Source organism: Vulpes lagopus, chromosome 23 (genome assembly GCF_018345385.1).
Source record: "Vulpes lagopus strain Blue_001 chromosome 23, ASM1834538v1, whole genome shotgun sequence".
NCBI lineage: Eukaryota > Metazoa > Chordata > Mammalia > Carnivora > Canidae > Vulpes > Vulpes lagopus.
In genome coordinates, this window is record NC_054846.1 from 41,545,799 (window position 1) to 41,564,889 (window position 19,091).

Genomic DNA, 19,091 nt, shown 5'->3' on the forward strand with positions numbered 1-19,091 from the left:
GCTCTGAGTGAAAATGGTATGTTTAATAAAGTGTTACTGGCTACATTTCAGAATCCAAGATTAAAACTCAGATTTATCTGTATTTATTGGTGTGGACTAAAATGCAAATGTCATATTGAGAATCAAGACTAAACAAAAAAGAATCTGCATCTCTGGAATGGGGTGGTTGTGAAATAATTTGAGGTCTGGTCCATCACGTTTATGACTTTTCTGCTACATTTGTTAACAAGTATGCCACGAAGGGTGGGAATTTATTTCTAAATGAGATTATCAGTACATTTAACATGTTTAGTGAGTTCAGTATTAACTGAGAAACTTTGATGGAGAAAATGTCTCAGCTGGAGGGACAGGAAAAACAAGGCAAGGAAACTATGAGGGTCTTCTATCCAGATGGGAAGATCCACTATCTTTATACTCTGAAAAATGAAAGAAAAAAGTTAAAGACCAACATAAAAACATCCCCTTCTTGAATCTTTTAACCTGGATGGATTAGTGGGACTGTCTTGTTTTTCTTTAGAGGAGAGGAGAGAATAAGGGAGCTCTCTGAGCTCATACAGGTGGCCAGTGACCCTGATCAGTCTAAGCATAATACTCTAACCCCTGCTGTTGGTACAGTTCTGGGATGAGACCTAAGATTTCTTCCCCTAGTTATTCACCCTCTATAATCACCTTCCCCTGAGGTTTGGTGGACCTGTGAAAATGAGATTGTCACTACCATGATTATTTACATTATCTAAGACTTTATTGTAGCAGAACAAAAGAGGCATTCTCCTGCTGACTTTGAAGAAGTAAGTTGTCCTGATGTGAGAGGGTCAGGTGGTTAGAACATGGCCCTTGCCTCCAGGGGCTGAGGGTGTGCCCCAGCCTACAGCCAGCCAGAACTCCATGATCCCGTCCTACAATCTCATGGAACTTAATTCGACTAACAATGAGAAAGAGCCTGGAAACAGAGGACTCCCAGCCTCAGATGAGATCACAGTCCTAACTAACAACTTGATTTCATCCCGGTGAGATCCTGAGCAGAGAGCCCAGACTCCTGATCCACAGAAATTGTCAGATAATAAATGTTTTGATTCAAGACACTATATTTGTGGTACTTCATTTCACAGCAATAGAAAAGAAACACTCACCCACAGTTAATGCGATTGTAAGCGTGGGCAGTCATTACACAGGAGTTTCTTACTAGAGCTCAGAGATAGATGTCCTGTCCTCTTTGTTGGAAAACATATTGAATGTTGTTTCATTAAAGCCACATACAGAGTTGCCGTTACCAAAGTTGCCATGTGGAGCACCCAGAATGCAGCAGGAGAGGATGAAATTGGCAGAGCAATGGAAGCAGAGAGAAATGCATTTGAGTCCTGGTGCTTCATTAACTCTGGCCCATCTCAAAGTTGGTTATCTCAAATTCTTAAATTCTGTGAAAGATATTCTTTGCAGTGGCACTCATCCCCCCCAGGATTAATAAGTCTCATCATTGGGATTTGACCTCAGGCATCCTAGTTCCAGAGGCTATTTTCCTAACCATGAATCACATAAAGAGCTATAGAATATCCTTACCCATTGATTAAATAATTAATCATATCTTATTTGATATAATTTAGAGCAGCGGCAGTTAGATCAAGGAAATGATTATCAGGACAAAAAAGTATAGCTATTCAGGTACTACTTTTAACAGAAGGTCTAAAATACTTATATCCTTTAGAGTTTTTCTAAAGTTGAGAAATCATTTTCTAAATGTTGATTTTAATCAACTGTTCTCAACATTAAATAATTCTCACTTATTTGGTTAAGCATATGTTATCCTAATAGCATAGTCATTTTCTCAAGATTCCCTTACAAAATTTTGTAGACCTTTTGTATGCTGTTGACATTTGCGTCTCAGTTTGTACGGTTGTAAAATATAACAACAAAACCAAGCAAAATTCAAAAACTAAAATCGTGTCACAGAACAAAACTGACTTCAGAAGAAAAGCTGTTCTTTATTAGAGATAAAAAAAATCTTCCAGAAAAGACAAAGGAGATAGCTTTTATCTCACTCATTTCAAATTCCTTGACTCAGAGTTTGGAGATCTATATATCAGAAGCTGGTCAGTGACCACTTGGTTATGAAACAGTTTCTTTCAAAAGTAGCTAAACTCTAATTCTATCTTTCTGATATTTCTGGATCTATTGAGAGATAGTAGCTCCCAGGAAACAACAGATTTTAGCAGTACTCGACTGTATTTTATGAGTGGTCATTACAAGACAAACATCATATATAAAGTATCAAGAAAAATGAACGACAAAAATGGTAGCTGTGAACAAAGAAAAGTATAGTTTTTCATGAATTTTGACAATTTGGGATATCAGAGAAGCATGAAAGGATATAAAGGAATCTGTCACCTTCGTAGCTGAGAAATATTAGCAGATATTCACCAAACTATAGAAAGTAAAACAGAAATCAACTTTATCATCCTGCCCTGCAGCTGGAAATAAGAGAGTAAAATTCTTACCATTCCTCAAGTGATAATAGAAGGCAACCAAGGGCAATCCATTTGGTCTAATAGGGTCAGCAAAAATGACTTGAAAATAAGCCAGGAGACCTATGAAAAAGTACTACAAAGTAAAAAGAATATCATCGTAAAAATTGAGGAGAAGAAATTAACTATTGTAAGCACTCTGATGCAGAATTCAGGGGAAGAAATCAGGAAAATTTTTGTTTTTTGTCTGATGTGTGCAAAATACATTATTTCCATAAAACTATGGAAAAAATATTGAAAGGGAAAAACAGTCTGGTATAAATAAAAAATAGCCTGAAGTTAAAAGAAAAATTAGATGACTTAAAAAGGTAACCTAATAGGAAATAAATACGAGGAAACTAAAAATGCGTTTGCAGATTTACAATCTAGACTGATAGAAATAGAGCAAGTATGAATAACTCTCATGGAAGAAAAACAATATACAATTATGCGGAGCACAAAAGATAATAGATGAAGACAGAAGACAGAAAATGTCATAAGTATGAAAGAAAAACAATGTACACATAATTAATGTTTCTGAATATAAAACCAGATTAGGGGCACCTGGGTGGCTCAGCGGTTGAGCACCTGCCCTCGGCCCAGGGCATCATCCTGGGGTTCTGGGATCGAGTCCCACATCGGGCTCCCTGCATGGAGCCTGCTGCTTCCTCTGCCTGTCTCTACCTCTCTCTCTGTGTCTTTCATGAATAAATAAAATCTTTAAAAAAATAAGTAAATAAATAAAACCAGATTAAAATGAAAACATTGAATAAAATTTACTAGCAATAGAAGAAACACCTCTTATATTTTTAGAAAAAGATTGTGTGAAGATCAGAAGATCCAAAATAATATCAGTAAATAGAGAATCATACCTATATGTATTTTCATGATATTATTGAAGGGAAATTATAATAAGCAATCATTCAAAGAAAAAAAGAAAAGAACTATACCTATAATGGAACCAAATACTGAAATGGAATCCAGACATTCCTTTTGCAGCACAAAATGTCCAAACACAATGAACTAATGCCTACAGTTCTGAATGCAAACTATGACCTCAAACTTTTCTACTCAGCTTATATATCTCACGTCCTTTCTATGTGTTAAACACTTTAGTAAGTACTTTACATGTATTAATTCCATTAGCCTCACATGAATCCTATGAGAAATTTGAAAACTATGAAGTACAAAATTATTGTTTACTTAGAGTCACATGGAAAAAGATGATATTAGGATTTGAACTTATGCCCATTTCATCCAAAAGTCTGAGACCTTAGCTATCATGCTCAGTGTGAGCAAAGCCTCAGGAAATATCCAATCCATATACCTTTCTGGAGAAAAATTACTTGGAGACTTAATCAAGAAACCAATAAATAGAGCAAACATAAGAATTTAATAATGGAGATATTAGGACTAGCAGTAAGGACTATAGTTCATTTATATGCAGAACGGTTAAACCGGGTAGCAAAACTGAATTTATTTTTATGTGTGTGTTTATTGCATGCATATATAGGTTTTAATAGTATATATAGACAGACAAAATATAGTTTGGGCACAAAATAAATATGACTCAGAAGGTAGAAAACTTAAATTCCATACTGTTTGGTAAACAAAACACAATTAAAAATTTTTTATCCATCTTAAGGTTTCTGTAATCTATTTTCTCATAATAGATAACTTTTTCAATAACATGATAGAATTTTGGCTTTAACCAGAATGTCAGTCTTTCTAGTTAGCAGTTGTTAGTGAAATAGCTCTAAAAAGTCAAGCTTTTTTTTTTCACCCCAAGATACAGAGTAAGGGCAAGATTTCAAGTACCGCAGCCATTTATAGGATATTATTAGAAAAAAACATGACTGCTAAGGCTAAGAGCAAGATGATTGCTAACCTTTGTGCGAATTAGTAAAAGGTGCCTCCTCATGGCAGATACATTAGGGAAAGGCACTTTGGTGGATAAATTAGAAAATACCTCAGGAATTATTAGAAACAACTCCTCCCTCTGGTAAGATGCACTCCCACATGGGTGTTTGGCTTGGCAAGAGGCCAGCATCTTCATGCAAAGAAAAAGGCATTCCTTCTTCTGGGTAGAAACAGCTTCTTGTCAGGGTCCATGACCTGGCTTGAGAAGCCTGAGCTGAATTCCAGCACCCCCTTGCCCCTCAGATGAGCACCTTTATACAGAAACACTCGAGGACCATTCACGGTGACCTCATCTGGGAATATTAGCACAAATGTGAATCCTAATTCACTTGGGCTGCAGTCCCTCTGGCCAGCGTCAGAATTTTTGTGTATCTTGAAATCCTCTCAATCTACATGATGTAACCACAAATGTTCTCGAAAAGATTGATTTTAAGAAATTGTTGAGATATCTTGATTTCAATAGTGTTACTTTCCAGGTAATGTGAACATGAACCTTGAAACATTGCGTGATAATTAATTGCCTAGGAAAAGCTCAGAAACCTTTTAATTCCTACTAAAAGCCTCTATTCTCTTTTGGACAGTAGAGCCTCAAGGTACTGTCTCTGCCTTTTCTCCTTTTCAGCTTAATTGCATGGAATATATTAAGAATTAATTCGTATTCATCTCTTAAAACTAACATGAATAAGAGGTTTTGTTCTACTACTAATAACTTAATTTTAAAAACAGAACCAAAAGTCTCAGGATATATCAATTATAATACTTAAAGGTCGAGGGATGCCTGGGTGGCTCAGCGGTTGAGCGTCTGCCTTCCGCTCAGGGCGTGATCCCGGGGTCCTGAGTTCGAGTTTCGCATCAGGTTCCCCGCAGGGAGCCTGCTTCTCTCTCTACCTATGTCTCTGCCTCTGTGTGTCTCTCATCAATACATAAATAAGATCTTTTTAAAAATTACTTAAAGGTAAAAACAGGTGTATTAAAGTTTGCAAAATCCTTTGTCCTGAAAGGGCACTCTGTAAAATTACCACTAAGAAAATGCACAAAGGAAAAATAGGAGATAAAATGAATATATAAAAAAGACTGAATTCAGTGGCACAGTCAGGCATCTATTCTACTATGAGCTGACCTTTTTCCTTAGTTATATCAATAAGGACTTTGTTCCAGGTGAATCAGTGGCTAACCTGGCTAGAAACTGCTGAAGAAGAAGAGTCGGAGGAAGAAGCTGACTAAAGAACCAGCCAAAGCCTTAAATTGTGCAAAACATACTGTTGCTATGACGTAACTGCATTTGACCTAACCACTGCGAAAATTCATTCCGCTGTAATGTTTTCACAATATTTAAAGCAGAAGCACGTCAGTTAGGATTTCCTTCTGCATAAGGTTTTTTTGTAGTGTAATGTCTTAATCATAGTCTACCATCAAATATTTTAGGAGTATCTTTAATGTTTAGATAGTATATTAGCAGCATGCAATAATTACATCCTAAGTTCTCAAGCAGAGGCAGTCTATTGCAAGGACCTTCTTTGCTGCCAGTTATCATAGGCTGTTTTAAGTTAGAAAACTGAATAGCAACACTGAATACTGTAGAAATGCACTTTGCTCAGTAATACTTGAGTTGTTGCAATATTTGATTATCCATTTGGTTGTTACAGAAAAATTCTTAACTGTAATTGATGGTTGTTGCCGTAATAGTATATTGCCTGTATTTCTACCTCTAGTAATGGGCTTTATGTGCTAGATTTTAATATCCTTGAGCCTGGGCAAGTGCACAAGTCTTTTTAAAAGAAACATGGTTCACTTGCACAAAACTGATCCGTTTTGAGAGATCGTTAATGCCCTTGAAGTGGTTTTGTGGGTGTGAAACAAATGGTGAGAATTTGAATCGGTCCCTCTTATTATAGTATTGAAATTAAGTCTACTTAATTTATCAAGTCATGTTCATGCCCTGATTTTATATACTTGTATCTATCAATAAACATTGTGATACTTGAAAAAAAAAAAAAAAAAAAAAAAGTCTGCTACTATCTAGTGTTGATGATGATAAAGGACAAAAGGAACAAATTCTTAGAAACTTTTGAGGGAGGAAAAAGTTGAGCAGCAGTTATAGAAGACAAACTAGGCAATACATACAGAAATTTTTCAGCATGTTGATGCCATTTGGTCCTTCAATTCCACTTCATGCATAAGGACTTATAATAGAGAAAATGAGAAAAAATAGTATCCATTAATAGACTGGTTAAATAAATTTGATACTCACTTAAGAAAATACCATATAGCGTATAAAATTTCTACTGCAGAAAAGCTTTTTAAAATGTAAAACTTCGGGCTCCCTGCGTGGAGCCTGCTTCTCCCTCTGCCTGTGTCTCTGCCTCTCTCTCTCTCTCTCTCTCTCTCTGTGTGTCTATGAATAAATAAATAAAATCTTTAAAAAATAAAATAAAATAACATGTAAAACTTCTTAGAGAAATTTAAACTTAAAAAAATATATTCGATTTGATCCCAGATCAAGAAAGGCAGGAAGAAAAGCTAAAATAAATAGAATGACAATAGAAATTATTTAGGTAGATGTTTTATATTCTTTTTCTCCTACAAACTGCATGATTTTTTTTCACTCTTCTCCCTCCCAATAGCACATAGTAGACAGTTAAATCTTTATTGATTTAATAAAAGTTACATTTTGTGGTTTTAAAATGAAAATTTCTGAGCCTCTGAAGAAATATGTACATGTGTTAAACTACATGCTTACACAACGTACACACACACACACTTTGTTATTTACTGACGTGGAGAAGACTCTGCAAGAACTGATTTAAGGGAAGTGAGGCAGGAGAGAAACAAAAGCAAATAAGGTCAAATTATTAGAGAGCAGGCCACAGCTCACATAGAGCACAGATACATCTGGAAAAGGCCAAAGGACCCACTGTATCCGGGAATGGTCCAGGAGGAGTGACAGTGAGCAATCTGCCTCTGGCTCCTGAGCCTGTCATTCACTGTTCAGAGTTCACCTGACCGGGTATTTACTCCCTCTTTATTCCAGGCTGCATTTCCCACTTAATGAGGGTAGTCATGGGGGTATGGTGCTTCTTCCAGGCTCAGAAGTGGTGGGAGTCAGGATGCCTGGGTGGCTCAGCAGTTTGGCACCTGCCTTCAGCCCAGAGTGTGATCCTGGAGACCCAGGATCAAGTCCCGCATCGGGCTCCCTGCATGGAGCCTGCTTCTCCCTCTGCCTGTGTCTCTGCCTCTCTCTCTCTCTCTCTCTCTCTCTCTCTGTGTGTGTGTGTGTGTGTGTGTGTGTCTCTCATGAATAAATAAATAAAATCTTAAAAAAAAAAGTGGTGGGAGAAGCCAGAATGCCCATGGCAGGCATGGGAGAGAAATGGAGTCCTTTTTCCTAGAATAAAACCAGTGGTCAGGGGAAGGCAAGGAGGCCAACGGCTTTGGCTTGTCCTCTGCATGTGCTGGGCTGCTAGCTGCTTCAGGCTGCCTGTGTGGAGAACTATCAGCAAGATGGGAGCAGGTCCAGGACCAGCAGCTGCAGCAACATGAGCATGTGTCTGAGTGATTCTGGGCATCAGGAACAGTGTCTATATTGAGGTCAATTTATCACCCGCTAATTACCTTCCACACTACTTGCAATAGTCTGAGTTTTTGTGTCTCCCACCTTAAATTCATATGTTTAAATCCTAGCATCCTATGTAACGGTATTAAAAAATAGGCCTTTTGGAAGGTAAGTAGGAGATGAGGGTGGAGCCCTCATGAATGGGATTAGTGCCCTTACAGAAAAGATGGCAGACGGCTCCCTCATCCTCCTGCCAGGTGAGAAAACATCCCAGATGCAATGTTCATTTCATTCTTCCACTCATTTCTATATGAAATAAATGTTTGTGGTTTATTAGCTACCTAGTCTAAAAGATAAAAATATAAACTTTTAATTTTTTATCATCTGGTAGGTGAGAAATGGCTTTTCTTTATTTCTCTTTTTTCTCACTTTTTCTTTCTTTCTTTCTTTCTTTCTTTCTTTCTTTCTTTCTTTCTTTCTTTCTTTCTTCTTTCTTTCTTTCTTTCTTTTTCTTTCTTTCTCTCTCTCTCTTTTTTTAAAAAGATTTGCATTTATTTATTCATGTGAGATACAGTGAGAGAGAGAGGCAGAGACACAGGCCAAGGGAGAAGCAGGCTCCATGCAGGGAGCCTGATGTGGGACTTGATTCCGGATCCTGGGATCATGCCCTGGGCCAAAGGCAGACACTCAACCGTTGAGCCACCCAGGCATCCCAAAATGGCTTTTCAAATAAATAGAATGTGAAATGCTTTTGTTAAATGTATGCCCCACTGGGGTGCTGGGTAGTGCAGTCAGTTGAACATATAACTCCTAGTATTGGCTTAGGTCATGACCTCAGGGTTGTGGGATCCAGCCCTGCATCGGAGTCTGCTTGGGATTCTCTTTCCCTCTCCCTCTGCCTCTACCCACCTGTCTCTCTCTCTCTCTTCTTTCTCTCAAATAAATAAATAAATCTTGAAAAAAATGCTCAACTATCTTTCTTTTTCTCTAGAATATCAGTACAAGTTATTGGCCCATTTTTCTATTAGGTTGCTCAGATTTTCCTTTTGTGATTTTTTTAATAAGATCTTTATATAGAAGACTAGCCTTTATCAATGATAACATTGTAAATATTGTGCTTTGGGTTTATATTTTTCTTTTGAGTTTGACATTTTTGGTCTTGCAGAATTTGTCTGTTTTCAGTTTTCCTGTTAAATTTATCAATCTTTTCTTCTGGGCTTCTGGATATTAAGTCAGAATTAAAAGGATTAAAATCTCCCCACTCTATGGTAATAGTGAATTTCTCCTGTATTTTCTTTTAGAAGTCCTATTCCTCCTTTGAACATTGAAATCTGATTCATATAGAATTTATCCTCATTTCAATGGATGTATGAATCCAAATTTCTCTTTGTTCAAGTTATTATCCAGTTGTCCCAATATCATTTATCCAAAGTCCATTCGTATCTCTCTGATGATTTGAGGATCAACTGTATCATATTTTACATTCCAACGTTTTGGACTTTCTTTCTGAACTTTCTCATAGGTATATTTATTTAATTACCTACTTTCTCACCAGCCTTTAAATTATAGGAGGGTCCACACTGTGTCTACCTTATTTTACCTATGTCCTTAGAGCTTAGAAGAGCATCAGGCACATAGCAGGTTGTCAATACCTATTTGGCGTATTTCAGAATGCTTATGATATTCTAGGACAATATTTCCCTCCCCCCCAAATAGGTTTAAACATGATTTCACATTTTTAATTTAATAACAAATATTTTACAGAGCATGAAAATAAAGAAATGTGTGGCAGACAATGCACAACATTATGTGCCTCAGTTGAGGTACATAATAGTTTCTCTTAAGCAAAGTTAATTATTTTAACCAAAAACATTTTATTCAGTCCATGTTTTAATAGGAGTCAAAGAATACTGAAATGTCAATGTCTAGATAAAACACTTTTATTAAGCACAAACAAGATAAAGTCCATTTTTATATACATTAGACACTGGGACATTGCAGATGCAATGTTCATTTCATTCTTTCACTCATAGTAACTCTGGAGGTCAAAAATCTAATAAGCTGCATTTTTTTCTGGGAGGTGTGATTTTGAAACAGAAGCAACTCATCTAGCTGAAATCTGGACCTAGTCCATCAGGCCCCCGTATTTGCTTTTCAATGCACCTTTACCATTTACTTGTTGCTATTTGACTTCATTTGATCCCCCATAACAATCATACAACAAGTAGGGCATTCTCTCCTTTTTACAGATGAGGAAACTCAGATAATCTATACTGTAAGTGGCAGAAAATTTGGGGATTTGCAAAGATCTCAAGATATGTTCCTTGCAAATGTCAATAATCCACTATATTTAAAAAGTGCAGCATTCCATTGTAGAATTATTAATACATTCAAATAATTTTATTTCATTCTTCATTGGCAAAGCAGCAGCATGAAAAGCAAAATAGCATGCAACTTCAATTGAATGCAAATACATTTCAAAAATCATAGGTCCATGAGATAGCAAATAGTTAATTAAATGTTAAATAGTAACAATATATTTGATAACAGTTTTAGTGGTATAAAAAATAAAAGTCCAAGATATCCCTCCTCTATTTAGCAACTGATGCTACATTTCTTCATTTCCTATTATTGGGGTACTATTATATGTATGTATATACATAGATATGTGTGGCATTTTTTTTCAATTCTTTAAAAGGAATTAAGTTTTAAATTTTTAATTCTATGCAAAGCAAACTCCTTAAGAATCAAAGATCCCATGATAGACACCTCACTATATCATTCAAAAGAAAAGAGCATAGGACTGGAAGGCACAGTCATTTGATGTAAGTCACATAGCTTCTCCAGTGACCTAATTCACCTGCAAATTGAGAGGAATTTGCAATAACAACCCTGATATTCATTCAGGCTTTAAAAAATCTAAAATCTTATAGTTCTATGATCTGTTTCTAAGTATCCTACTCTTTATAACTACTCAGTTGACAATTTTAAGTAATTACACACACACACCCCAGACTAAACAGTGGAGAGAAAGAGCATTGTTATCTTAATTTGGGTAGCTATAGTAGACTTTGTAAAGAAAAAAAAAATCACTACTGGGTGCAATGGAAAAAAATTCTGCAAAATAATCTTCTAATCAATGAGAATATCCCAGGGCAGTGGCATGTTGCAATTATATACATAACTGCATTTCAGCTGAACAACTTAAAATCATTTGATTCTCTAAAATAGAGTAAATCAATAAATCTAATTTTTTCTAGGAAATTGCATATATTTGTACCAAGTGTTAAATTGCCATGTCCCGATATTCTGAGAAAATACATTATTGTTAAACAGTATAAATCTTCCAATGCCTAAATAGTGTTAGAAGGTAACTTCACTGGACATTATGATTATTGCATAGAGTTCCTGGAATCCAAAAATTTAATTCCACTGGCATGTGCAGTCAATAGGTTCCTGGAGAGTATGCATGACTTCAGTGCCATTTCCTGAGCAATACAGAGGCACAGACAAGTTTCTCACTCCATTTTCACGACAACACTTGCAGAATCTTAGATGGCTCTCAATATTGATGTTATATATGGTAGCAGAGGGGCATTTTCCATCACAAGACGCGACATTTACCTGTAAGGAGAGACAATGAGAAAAGCATTCTTAAAATTTTTTAAACTGGCTATTTATTCTCAGAAATCAAATGAAAGCAAAACTTTATTGTCACCATAAGTCTCCAAATTCTGTATGTTAGAAGGCTACAAAAAATACCAGATTAAAATTTAGTAACTTGAATAAATCCTAGAGATGTTCCGTGGTGATGCCTAAGACAGCAAGGCTGACATAAATCAAACTCTGAAACAAATGTACACAGAAACTAGTCAGCTATATGTAAAATGTTCATCACAATCTCATGATTCTCCTGCAATCTGTATTATATCATGGCTCATGTAGACTGTAGTATTGAATAGGTCATATTAAATGGGGTAAGGTTAGAATGAGGACTTTTTCTTTTTTGCTGAGTAAAATTACATAGTTAAGAAAAGATATAGTCAAATATATTTGGCTTTAATTTCCATCTCTCTAGATTGCAATTATGGTTCAGAACTATTAGTTATTTATGCTAAGAATAGTTCACACTTCTTCACAAACAGAATATTTTAATATCAGAATGTATGAATAATCTCAAAGTTAAATATTGTGACTGTTGTCATTTTGTTGACTTACAAACATATTAGTGCTGAGACATGTATACTTTGGAAAGACACATACCCTTTATGTAACAAATCACATTTTCCCACTTACAGGGTTTTTACTTATACAGTCTTGTTTCTTTATGATTGATTTAATGATCACTTTCTGGCATATTCTTTCTTCTCTTTTGCCTGATAAAATATAGAATGTAGTCATTCATCAGAAGGCCCATGTCAGACTGTTTCTTAATTCAATTAAACGTATACATGTATTTAAAATAAAAAATGTATATGTTTATACAAAACATATTCCTATATTAAGATATAATTAAAATTCCCCTCATATATTTTATGTTCAATATTTATTTTCACTTTCTAAATAGATGTTCTCATATTTTTTAGCATTATACTCATCTCTTTACCTTATTGTCCTAGACTAGCTACCATAATCATAAATTAAAATACTCCACACACATAATAATGCTAACATCAATCTGTGTGTATTATATATAGAGATAGAATATCTACTTAAAATTCTAAAAATATGAAGTGAGTTTTAGAATTAAACATTACGCATAGAAGTAAAATACACATGTACATGATTAGGCATCTATACATATACACATAAATCTATTTTAAAGTTAAAAACAGATCTAAAAGCACTTTATCTTAATACATTTTAATATAAAAATCATACACGAATGTAATTGAATTATTTATCAACCATTTTGAAATGTATGGGTGAGTCATATTATAGTTGATATTTATGGCTCTGAAATGATCTTTATGACTTCACATTAAAATACTTTGTATTAATTAATGATATAGTAATATACCTCTCTCTGTGTGATGGATGACCACTTGATAATACACCTAAGAAGATATATTTAACCCTCTCTGAGAGTGGATGTAAATAACCTCCAAATCAGGATGCAAAAGACCAAAGTTCTTACTTCACTCTGACATTGACTTTCTTTGTTCCTTTAGGAAAGTCACTGAAATCATTCTGCTGGTTTCCTTGTTTGCAAAAGACTGAAATTAGGTCTTCAGTTTCCAAACTAGGTTAGCCACAAGATCTCTAAGTGCTATATATGAAATGCCAGCACGCCAGGTATCTAAAAATTAAACTACTCCAGTTGAAGCAGAGATGAGTAGCAAAGGTTGCCTGAAATTAAACTGTCCTTCTCAAGGTCACTCTTGACCTTCAAAGTGCTAACTTTGGAGGTCACAGCTCAGTTCTCATCCTACTTAACTTCTCAGCAGCATTTGGCCCAGTCTATCACTCTTCCTTGATTCACTGCCCACACTTGGCTTCTGAAACACTCTCTTTTCCTCCATCTCACTCATGGCTGTTCCTCAGGCTCCTGTGCTTGTTCCTTCTTCTTTCCCAGGCCTCCCAACTATACCTGGGTCGGAGGTTCAGGTTTGGTGGCAGAGGGCAGGCTGTTGTGTACCTTATGGGACTCTCACTCAGTGGCTAGTTACTTTATTTAACCTCTCTCTTCTCATGTAAGAATTAAAAATAGTCAAGAAAGGAATCATCTTTAACATGACCTGTAAGGTACCCACCCTCTTCTTTTTGTCACCTTCATCCCTGTGCTTAGCCAAACTTTGCTATTTCCTCTGCTTTCAACACTTTTCATTCTTCCTGCCTGGCTTCCCAAAGACATTTAGTCTCCCCAGATGACATCTCATCACAGAGACATTCTCTAACCACCCACTTAGCAACCCAGCTCTCCATTCTCCATCCCTTTTATTCTGTACTATTTTTCTTTATATCACTCATTTCTACCTGACATAATAGTATATATTTATATGTTCATTGCTCCTCCCCCTTCTTGATAATATGCACGAGGCATGCAGGTATTGCTTCATTCACTATCAGTCCCAGTGCCTAAGAGAGTGCCTGATACATGGAAGCCACTTCATAGAAATAGGTTTGATAAGCTAATTCCTGCAATGAATATAACTGGGACAGCATCAATTTATTGTTAGTAAGCTGAACTTATTTGTACCCAAGAGGCATTTCCTATTCATTCCTTAAAGACTACTGTAACAGATTTTGCTTAGCACAGCATCTGCAATAGTATCCAATATCCAGTCTCTCCGAGATATCCTGGTCACCCAGAAGCAAAGACTGCAGACAGGGATTTTGATACCAAAGCAAAAACTATTTCACAAGTCCCTACGTGTCAGATGGGAGAAACTGAGGTAGCTTGGTATTATTCTGCAACTTCAGAGAGGTTGATAGAACTGAAAGGTCCTGGGCCCAGGCATTGAATAGGCCTGCGTCCATTGCCGATTAGTACAATCAACTTTTCTGAACATTCATTCCCTTATTCATTTACCCCTTCCTTCTCCAGACCCCTGGCACAACACACCCCAGAGCTTTTTTTTTCTGTGATTGTAGTGATTTTATTACTTTTACTAAGTCATTTATCTTCCTCACACTCAATGCAAAGAAATAAAACAATATAAAGAAAAATATGTCCTCATTATTATTCACAATAAAAAGGGTCTGCTTCATTCTGCAGGCCTGGGCATATTATATAATAGAGAGCACTTAATGCCTCAAGGGGACCAAAGTATCATTTTGATTCTGATCCAACAAATAGAAACGCATACATATCTGTGACTGGACTAACTCCATGAGAGCTGTGATTTACTGAACCACTTCTGTGGTAACCCCAGATCTCACTAACTCAAGAAAAGACCCTACACAAGAAAAGATAACAATGAATCCTTACCTGGGGGAGGAACCATACCTACATACCTGCCAGAGCTATTGTGAGGATTGGCTGCAAGACTGTCTGCAGGGGGCTTAATAGTGTTGATGTGTATCAGGCAATAAATTGTAGGATTATGGTCAGTTGGATAGATCTTCCTCTGTCTGCTCTCAGACAACAAAATGTACTTACTTGTGTAATAATCAACATGGAGTTACAGAGTCCAATGTCCTTATTGAAGTCACAATCCCATTCTCATCATAACCTACCTAAATTTGTGTAGCCCAGCATGTTCCAAGCAAATCTGACCATAGAGACCTTTTAAACTTAAAATATATTAAAAATCCTATGCAATACCTTTTGGGAAATACAACAATAAAGAAATTTCTGATATTTAGCTTAAAATTCATCTAAATTAAAGATATTTTATTCATACCCCAGAAGACCGAATTACACAGTAATTAACCACATGACAAACATTTAAATAATACGTGCTTCCCTCCTTGCATCATAAGATCTGAATTTTATGAGAAAAATCATAATCACCATGAGCAATTAAAACTAATCTATCAAATTAATGCATATAATATGTCTTCACTTACAGATCTTGCAACAGCCTTCATTATAAAGCTTTACAATCCCTTCATTCTAGGAAGAGAGAAGGAATAAAGTCAAAACTCACAGTGTTTGTTCATTTCCTCTCAGACTAGAAATAGAAAACTAACTCTCTCAGTTTTTTATCAAATATCACAAAGCCTTTATAGGAAAATTGTAGAAACTTACTTATTTCTAGTGAGAATTTGTTTTTAAAATTAGGAGCAGATATTCTGTTTAAATTTTTATTATTTCTTCACTTTAATTTATTAGTGCAAAAAGAGTAACTTACTTAAAAGAACACTTTATTTATTTAAATGACATATGCAAAAAAATAAAAAAAAATGACATGTGCAAATTCTTACCAAAGCAAAGTAATAAAAGGTACTCTAAACAGAGGTCATTATGTTTTTTTCAACTCTGAAATAACCTGAAGTAGTCTATGAGACAAGGCTAAGTTTCTTAATATAATTGAATGTTAAAATTATGTATCTTTTTCTTTAATATTTTACTCCAAAAAAATCCCCCACTTCAGGATGACTCTTGCCTAAGCCTAAATTAAGAAAATTTTATCAGTTATCTTTTTTAATTCTTACAAATCTTCTTTTTTGAATTGCTTTTAGTAACTTGCTAATTGCAATTCAAGCAAAGGAATTTATGCTATAAAAATGCATCTGTGAGATAAGATGATGCCTAAAATTCTTTACAGAACTGAAATTCTATTTCTTTCCTATACATGATATCTAGGGAGCCAGACAGCTAACCACCATCACTAAAAGGGCACATCTTGGGGGAAAAAAATCAATGAGACAATGCTATTTCTGTACACATACGAAAAATATTGCCTACACTATAGAACAAAGCTCACTTTTCATTAGGGATCATTATCTCCTAAATAGTTAAAGCTACAAAGAATCTTGTAAGAAAAAGTATCACCTCCAAAAATCTGCTTTTCCAATGGACTCTTCCCTGAGATAATAAGGAACCGGGATATCTAAACTAAAGGATCAGCAGTGCTGTGACATATGCCAAGTTCACCATGGCCTGTGCCCAGAGAAGGTAAGACAAATTTTACTTAGGCCAGCATGCATTAAAAGGTGAATGACATCATAAATTTGGCTGCGTGTTTAAGAAATAAAATTGGCCAACCTCTAATTGATTATTAATTCACCAAAGCAGAGGCTAGGTCTGCTGATCAAATGATTTTTCAATAATTCTTTGATCTAGCACAATGTCCACTCAGGGAGAATCAAAGTTATTTGGAACACAATTTATAACTCAAAATGCCAAACTGAAGAAATATACAAGAAAATAATACATACCCCAAAATAAATAAGCCACAATGTATATATGTATGACTTCAGACAACATTATTTTTCTAAATCATATTTAATACTACATTTTCTTAGATATAATAAAGTACAAACCATTTTGCATTCGGTCTCATTAAAAGGGGGACAGACCATATTGTAGTTCAGAATCATTGTCCCTTCGTCAGTCTTAACACATTCATATGTGGTACAATTATAGTGCCAGGTACTCCCCTCCTAAAAATAAGAGAACGTCACTGTTTTGCTTATTAAACTATGATATATTTCTTAAGTAGAAAATCTCCTATCCAAGTCGAGATGCAGAGAACTTCTTGTGCCAAAAATGTTCATCTGGAAATATCCCCAAATTTATCTAAAACGATTGAAAATAGATGGTATGTGTGTATGTGTGCATGTGTGCGTGGTTTCATACTGGAACTGAGATGTGAAATGTGAAATAAAGCGAGAGAGAGGAAAAAAAAAACAAATAGGTATCTATTTCTACTACAAGATTAATTATCCAATTTGGCCAAGTGTCAAAGGTCTTCTTCTAATATTCCCTCACTAATTATAAAACAACAAATCAAACTAGTTAGTATGCCTCCTTTCTTGAATTTGTTATTCTTCCTTTTACTCCCTTATCAACAAAACAATTACAAAATCTCTGGATGACAGTGATTATTGACTTTTGGCTCTAGTTTCACACTCCTTATCATTGTTTTAAAACATATCCCTATCCCTTTTACAAATTTTTAAACATAGTAACTTTATTTCATTCCTGATTTCAGAATTCTTATTTAGAAATAAAAGTGGATGAACATATTATAACATAATTATTGGGCTGTAGTTGATTATTTATATTTTTATTTTATAACCCACATTTTAAAATGCTAGCCAAACTCTGGCTTGAAGATTCCTTGTGCAGTAAGTAGTTTTGATGAATTCTTTTCTCCAGATTCTATTTTAACTTACGAATATCTTTAGATCTTCTAGAACCTCAATCAGAAAAGATCTACAAGTCCAGGTATAAGAGAAAATAAAATATTCAAACTCAAATAGTAATTCTAATATTCTGTCCCAAGTAGTACTATCTTACTTATCTGAAATCAAAAATTAGTTTTTCTAAGAGAATTAGATTTATAGATAACTCAAGCTTATCTTTGAAAGAGACAGGAGTTAATGTTCTTGATGTATATTTACCTTGATTACATTTACTTTTGAGTTCTCAAAAACTATTCTGAATATAATTTAGCCTTTTATTCACATTTCAGGCTATCACTGTGAATACAAGTCATATACATAGATGGTTCTTGGATTATTGATTATAGAGTTTATGTTGCTCTTTTACCCCAAATTGCTGTGTTCTTTTCAAGTAAACTTTAATTTCTTTTCTCTCACTGACACCTATGTCTTCCTCATCATCTTAGAAGCTTTTGTTTTCAAAACACTCTACTTAAAATATATTACAAAACAAGTATTGCTAGAATAAAACAGACAAACAATATCAACAACACTATTTAAATCAGTAGTACTAGTGCGCACATAATTGTGAAATATCAGTCATGGCACAAGACAAATTTTCATCTTTCTTATTTAATAAAATGTGGAGGATTGGAGAAATCTGCTTTGAGGGTAAATGAATAATCCTATGTAATTAAGAACACCAGCAGTAAGACCTCTAGATAACTAGACTATTAATGGAAAAACTTAAAAATGGCAATAAATCAGAACAACTTCCAGGTAATGTAAGTTATAAGGAAATAGTTACACTCCTAAATCTAATGACATCACTAATAAGCTGCACTAAAATTAGGAAGTTCCATTTCTCTATTCTAGGGAAGGAGTAGGTCGTCTGCAAACCTATATGGAGTTATTATGAGACAACAGGAGAATTCTGAATAATTATTTTATTATTTTTGGTGGAAAGATATGATATAGCATTACTGATTCTTGAGGTCCTTGTAAGAAAAATTGTCATATATTCTAAATCTTTTTCTCTTATTTACTCACTGAAATCTTCACTACCTGAAATAATTAAAAGTTAACATCATGAGTTTCAGATTTCTGGTGAAATGCTTCATTTTATTTATTTTTTAGGATTTTATATACTCATTTCAGAGGGAGAGACCACAAGTAGGGTGAGGGAGAGAGGGAGAAGCAGTCTCCCCACTGGGCAGGGAGTCCCACCATCCTGTGTGCCAGGATCATGATCCGAGTCAAAGACCGACAATGGAGCCAATGAAGTGTCCCCTCCCATCCTCCTTTTTTTTTTTTTTTAAGATTTTTGAAAATGCTTCATTTTAAAT

General features: G+C 35.1%; 1 protein-coding gene across 2 annotated transcripts in view; it reads right to left on the bottom strand.

Annotated features, from left to right (window-relative positions):
* Positions 1-9,968: 9,968 nt before the first annotated feature.
* Positions 9,969-19,091, bottom strand: part of OTOGL (otogelin like) — a 132,447-nt gene continuing 123,324 nt past the window's right edge. For both annotated transcript variants that reach the window (XM_041738638.1, XM_041738637.1), the window contains 4 exons: positions 16,903-17,022; positions 15,484-15,529; positions 12,268-12,347; positions 9,969-11,595 (listed from right to left, as the gene is read on the bottom strand). In XM_041738638.1, the coding sequence (XP_041594572.1) occupies positions 11,395-11,595; positions 12,268-12,347; positions 15,484-15,529; positions 16,903-17,022 (447 nt within the window). In that variant the 3' untranslated portion in view covers positions 9,969-11,394. The remainder of the gene's footprint in view (positions 11,596-12,267; positions 12,348-15,483; positions 15,530-16,902; positions 17,023-19,091) is intronic.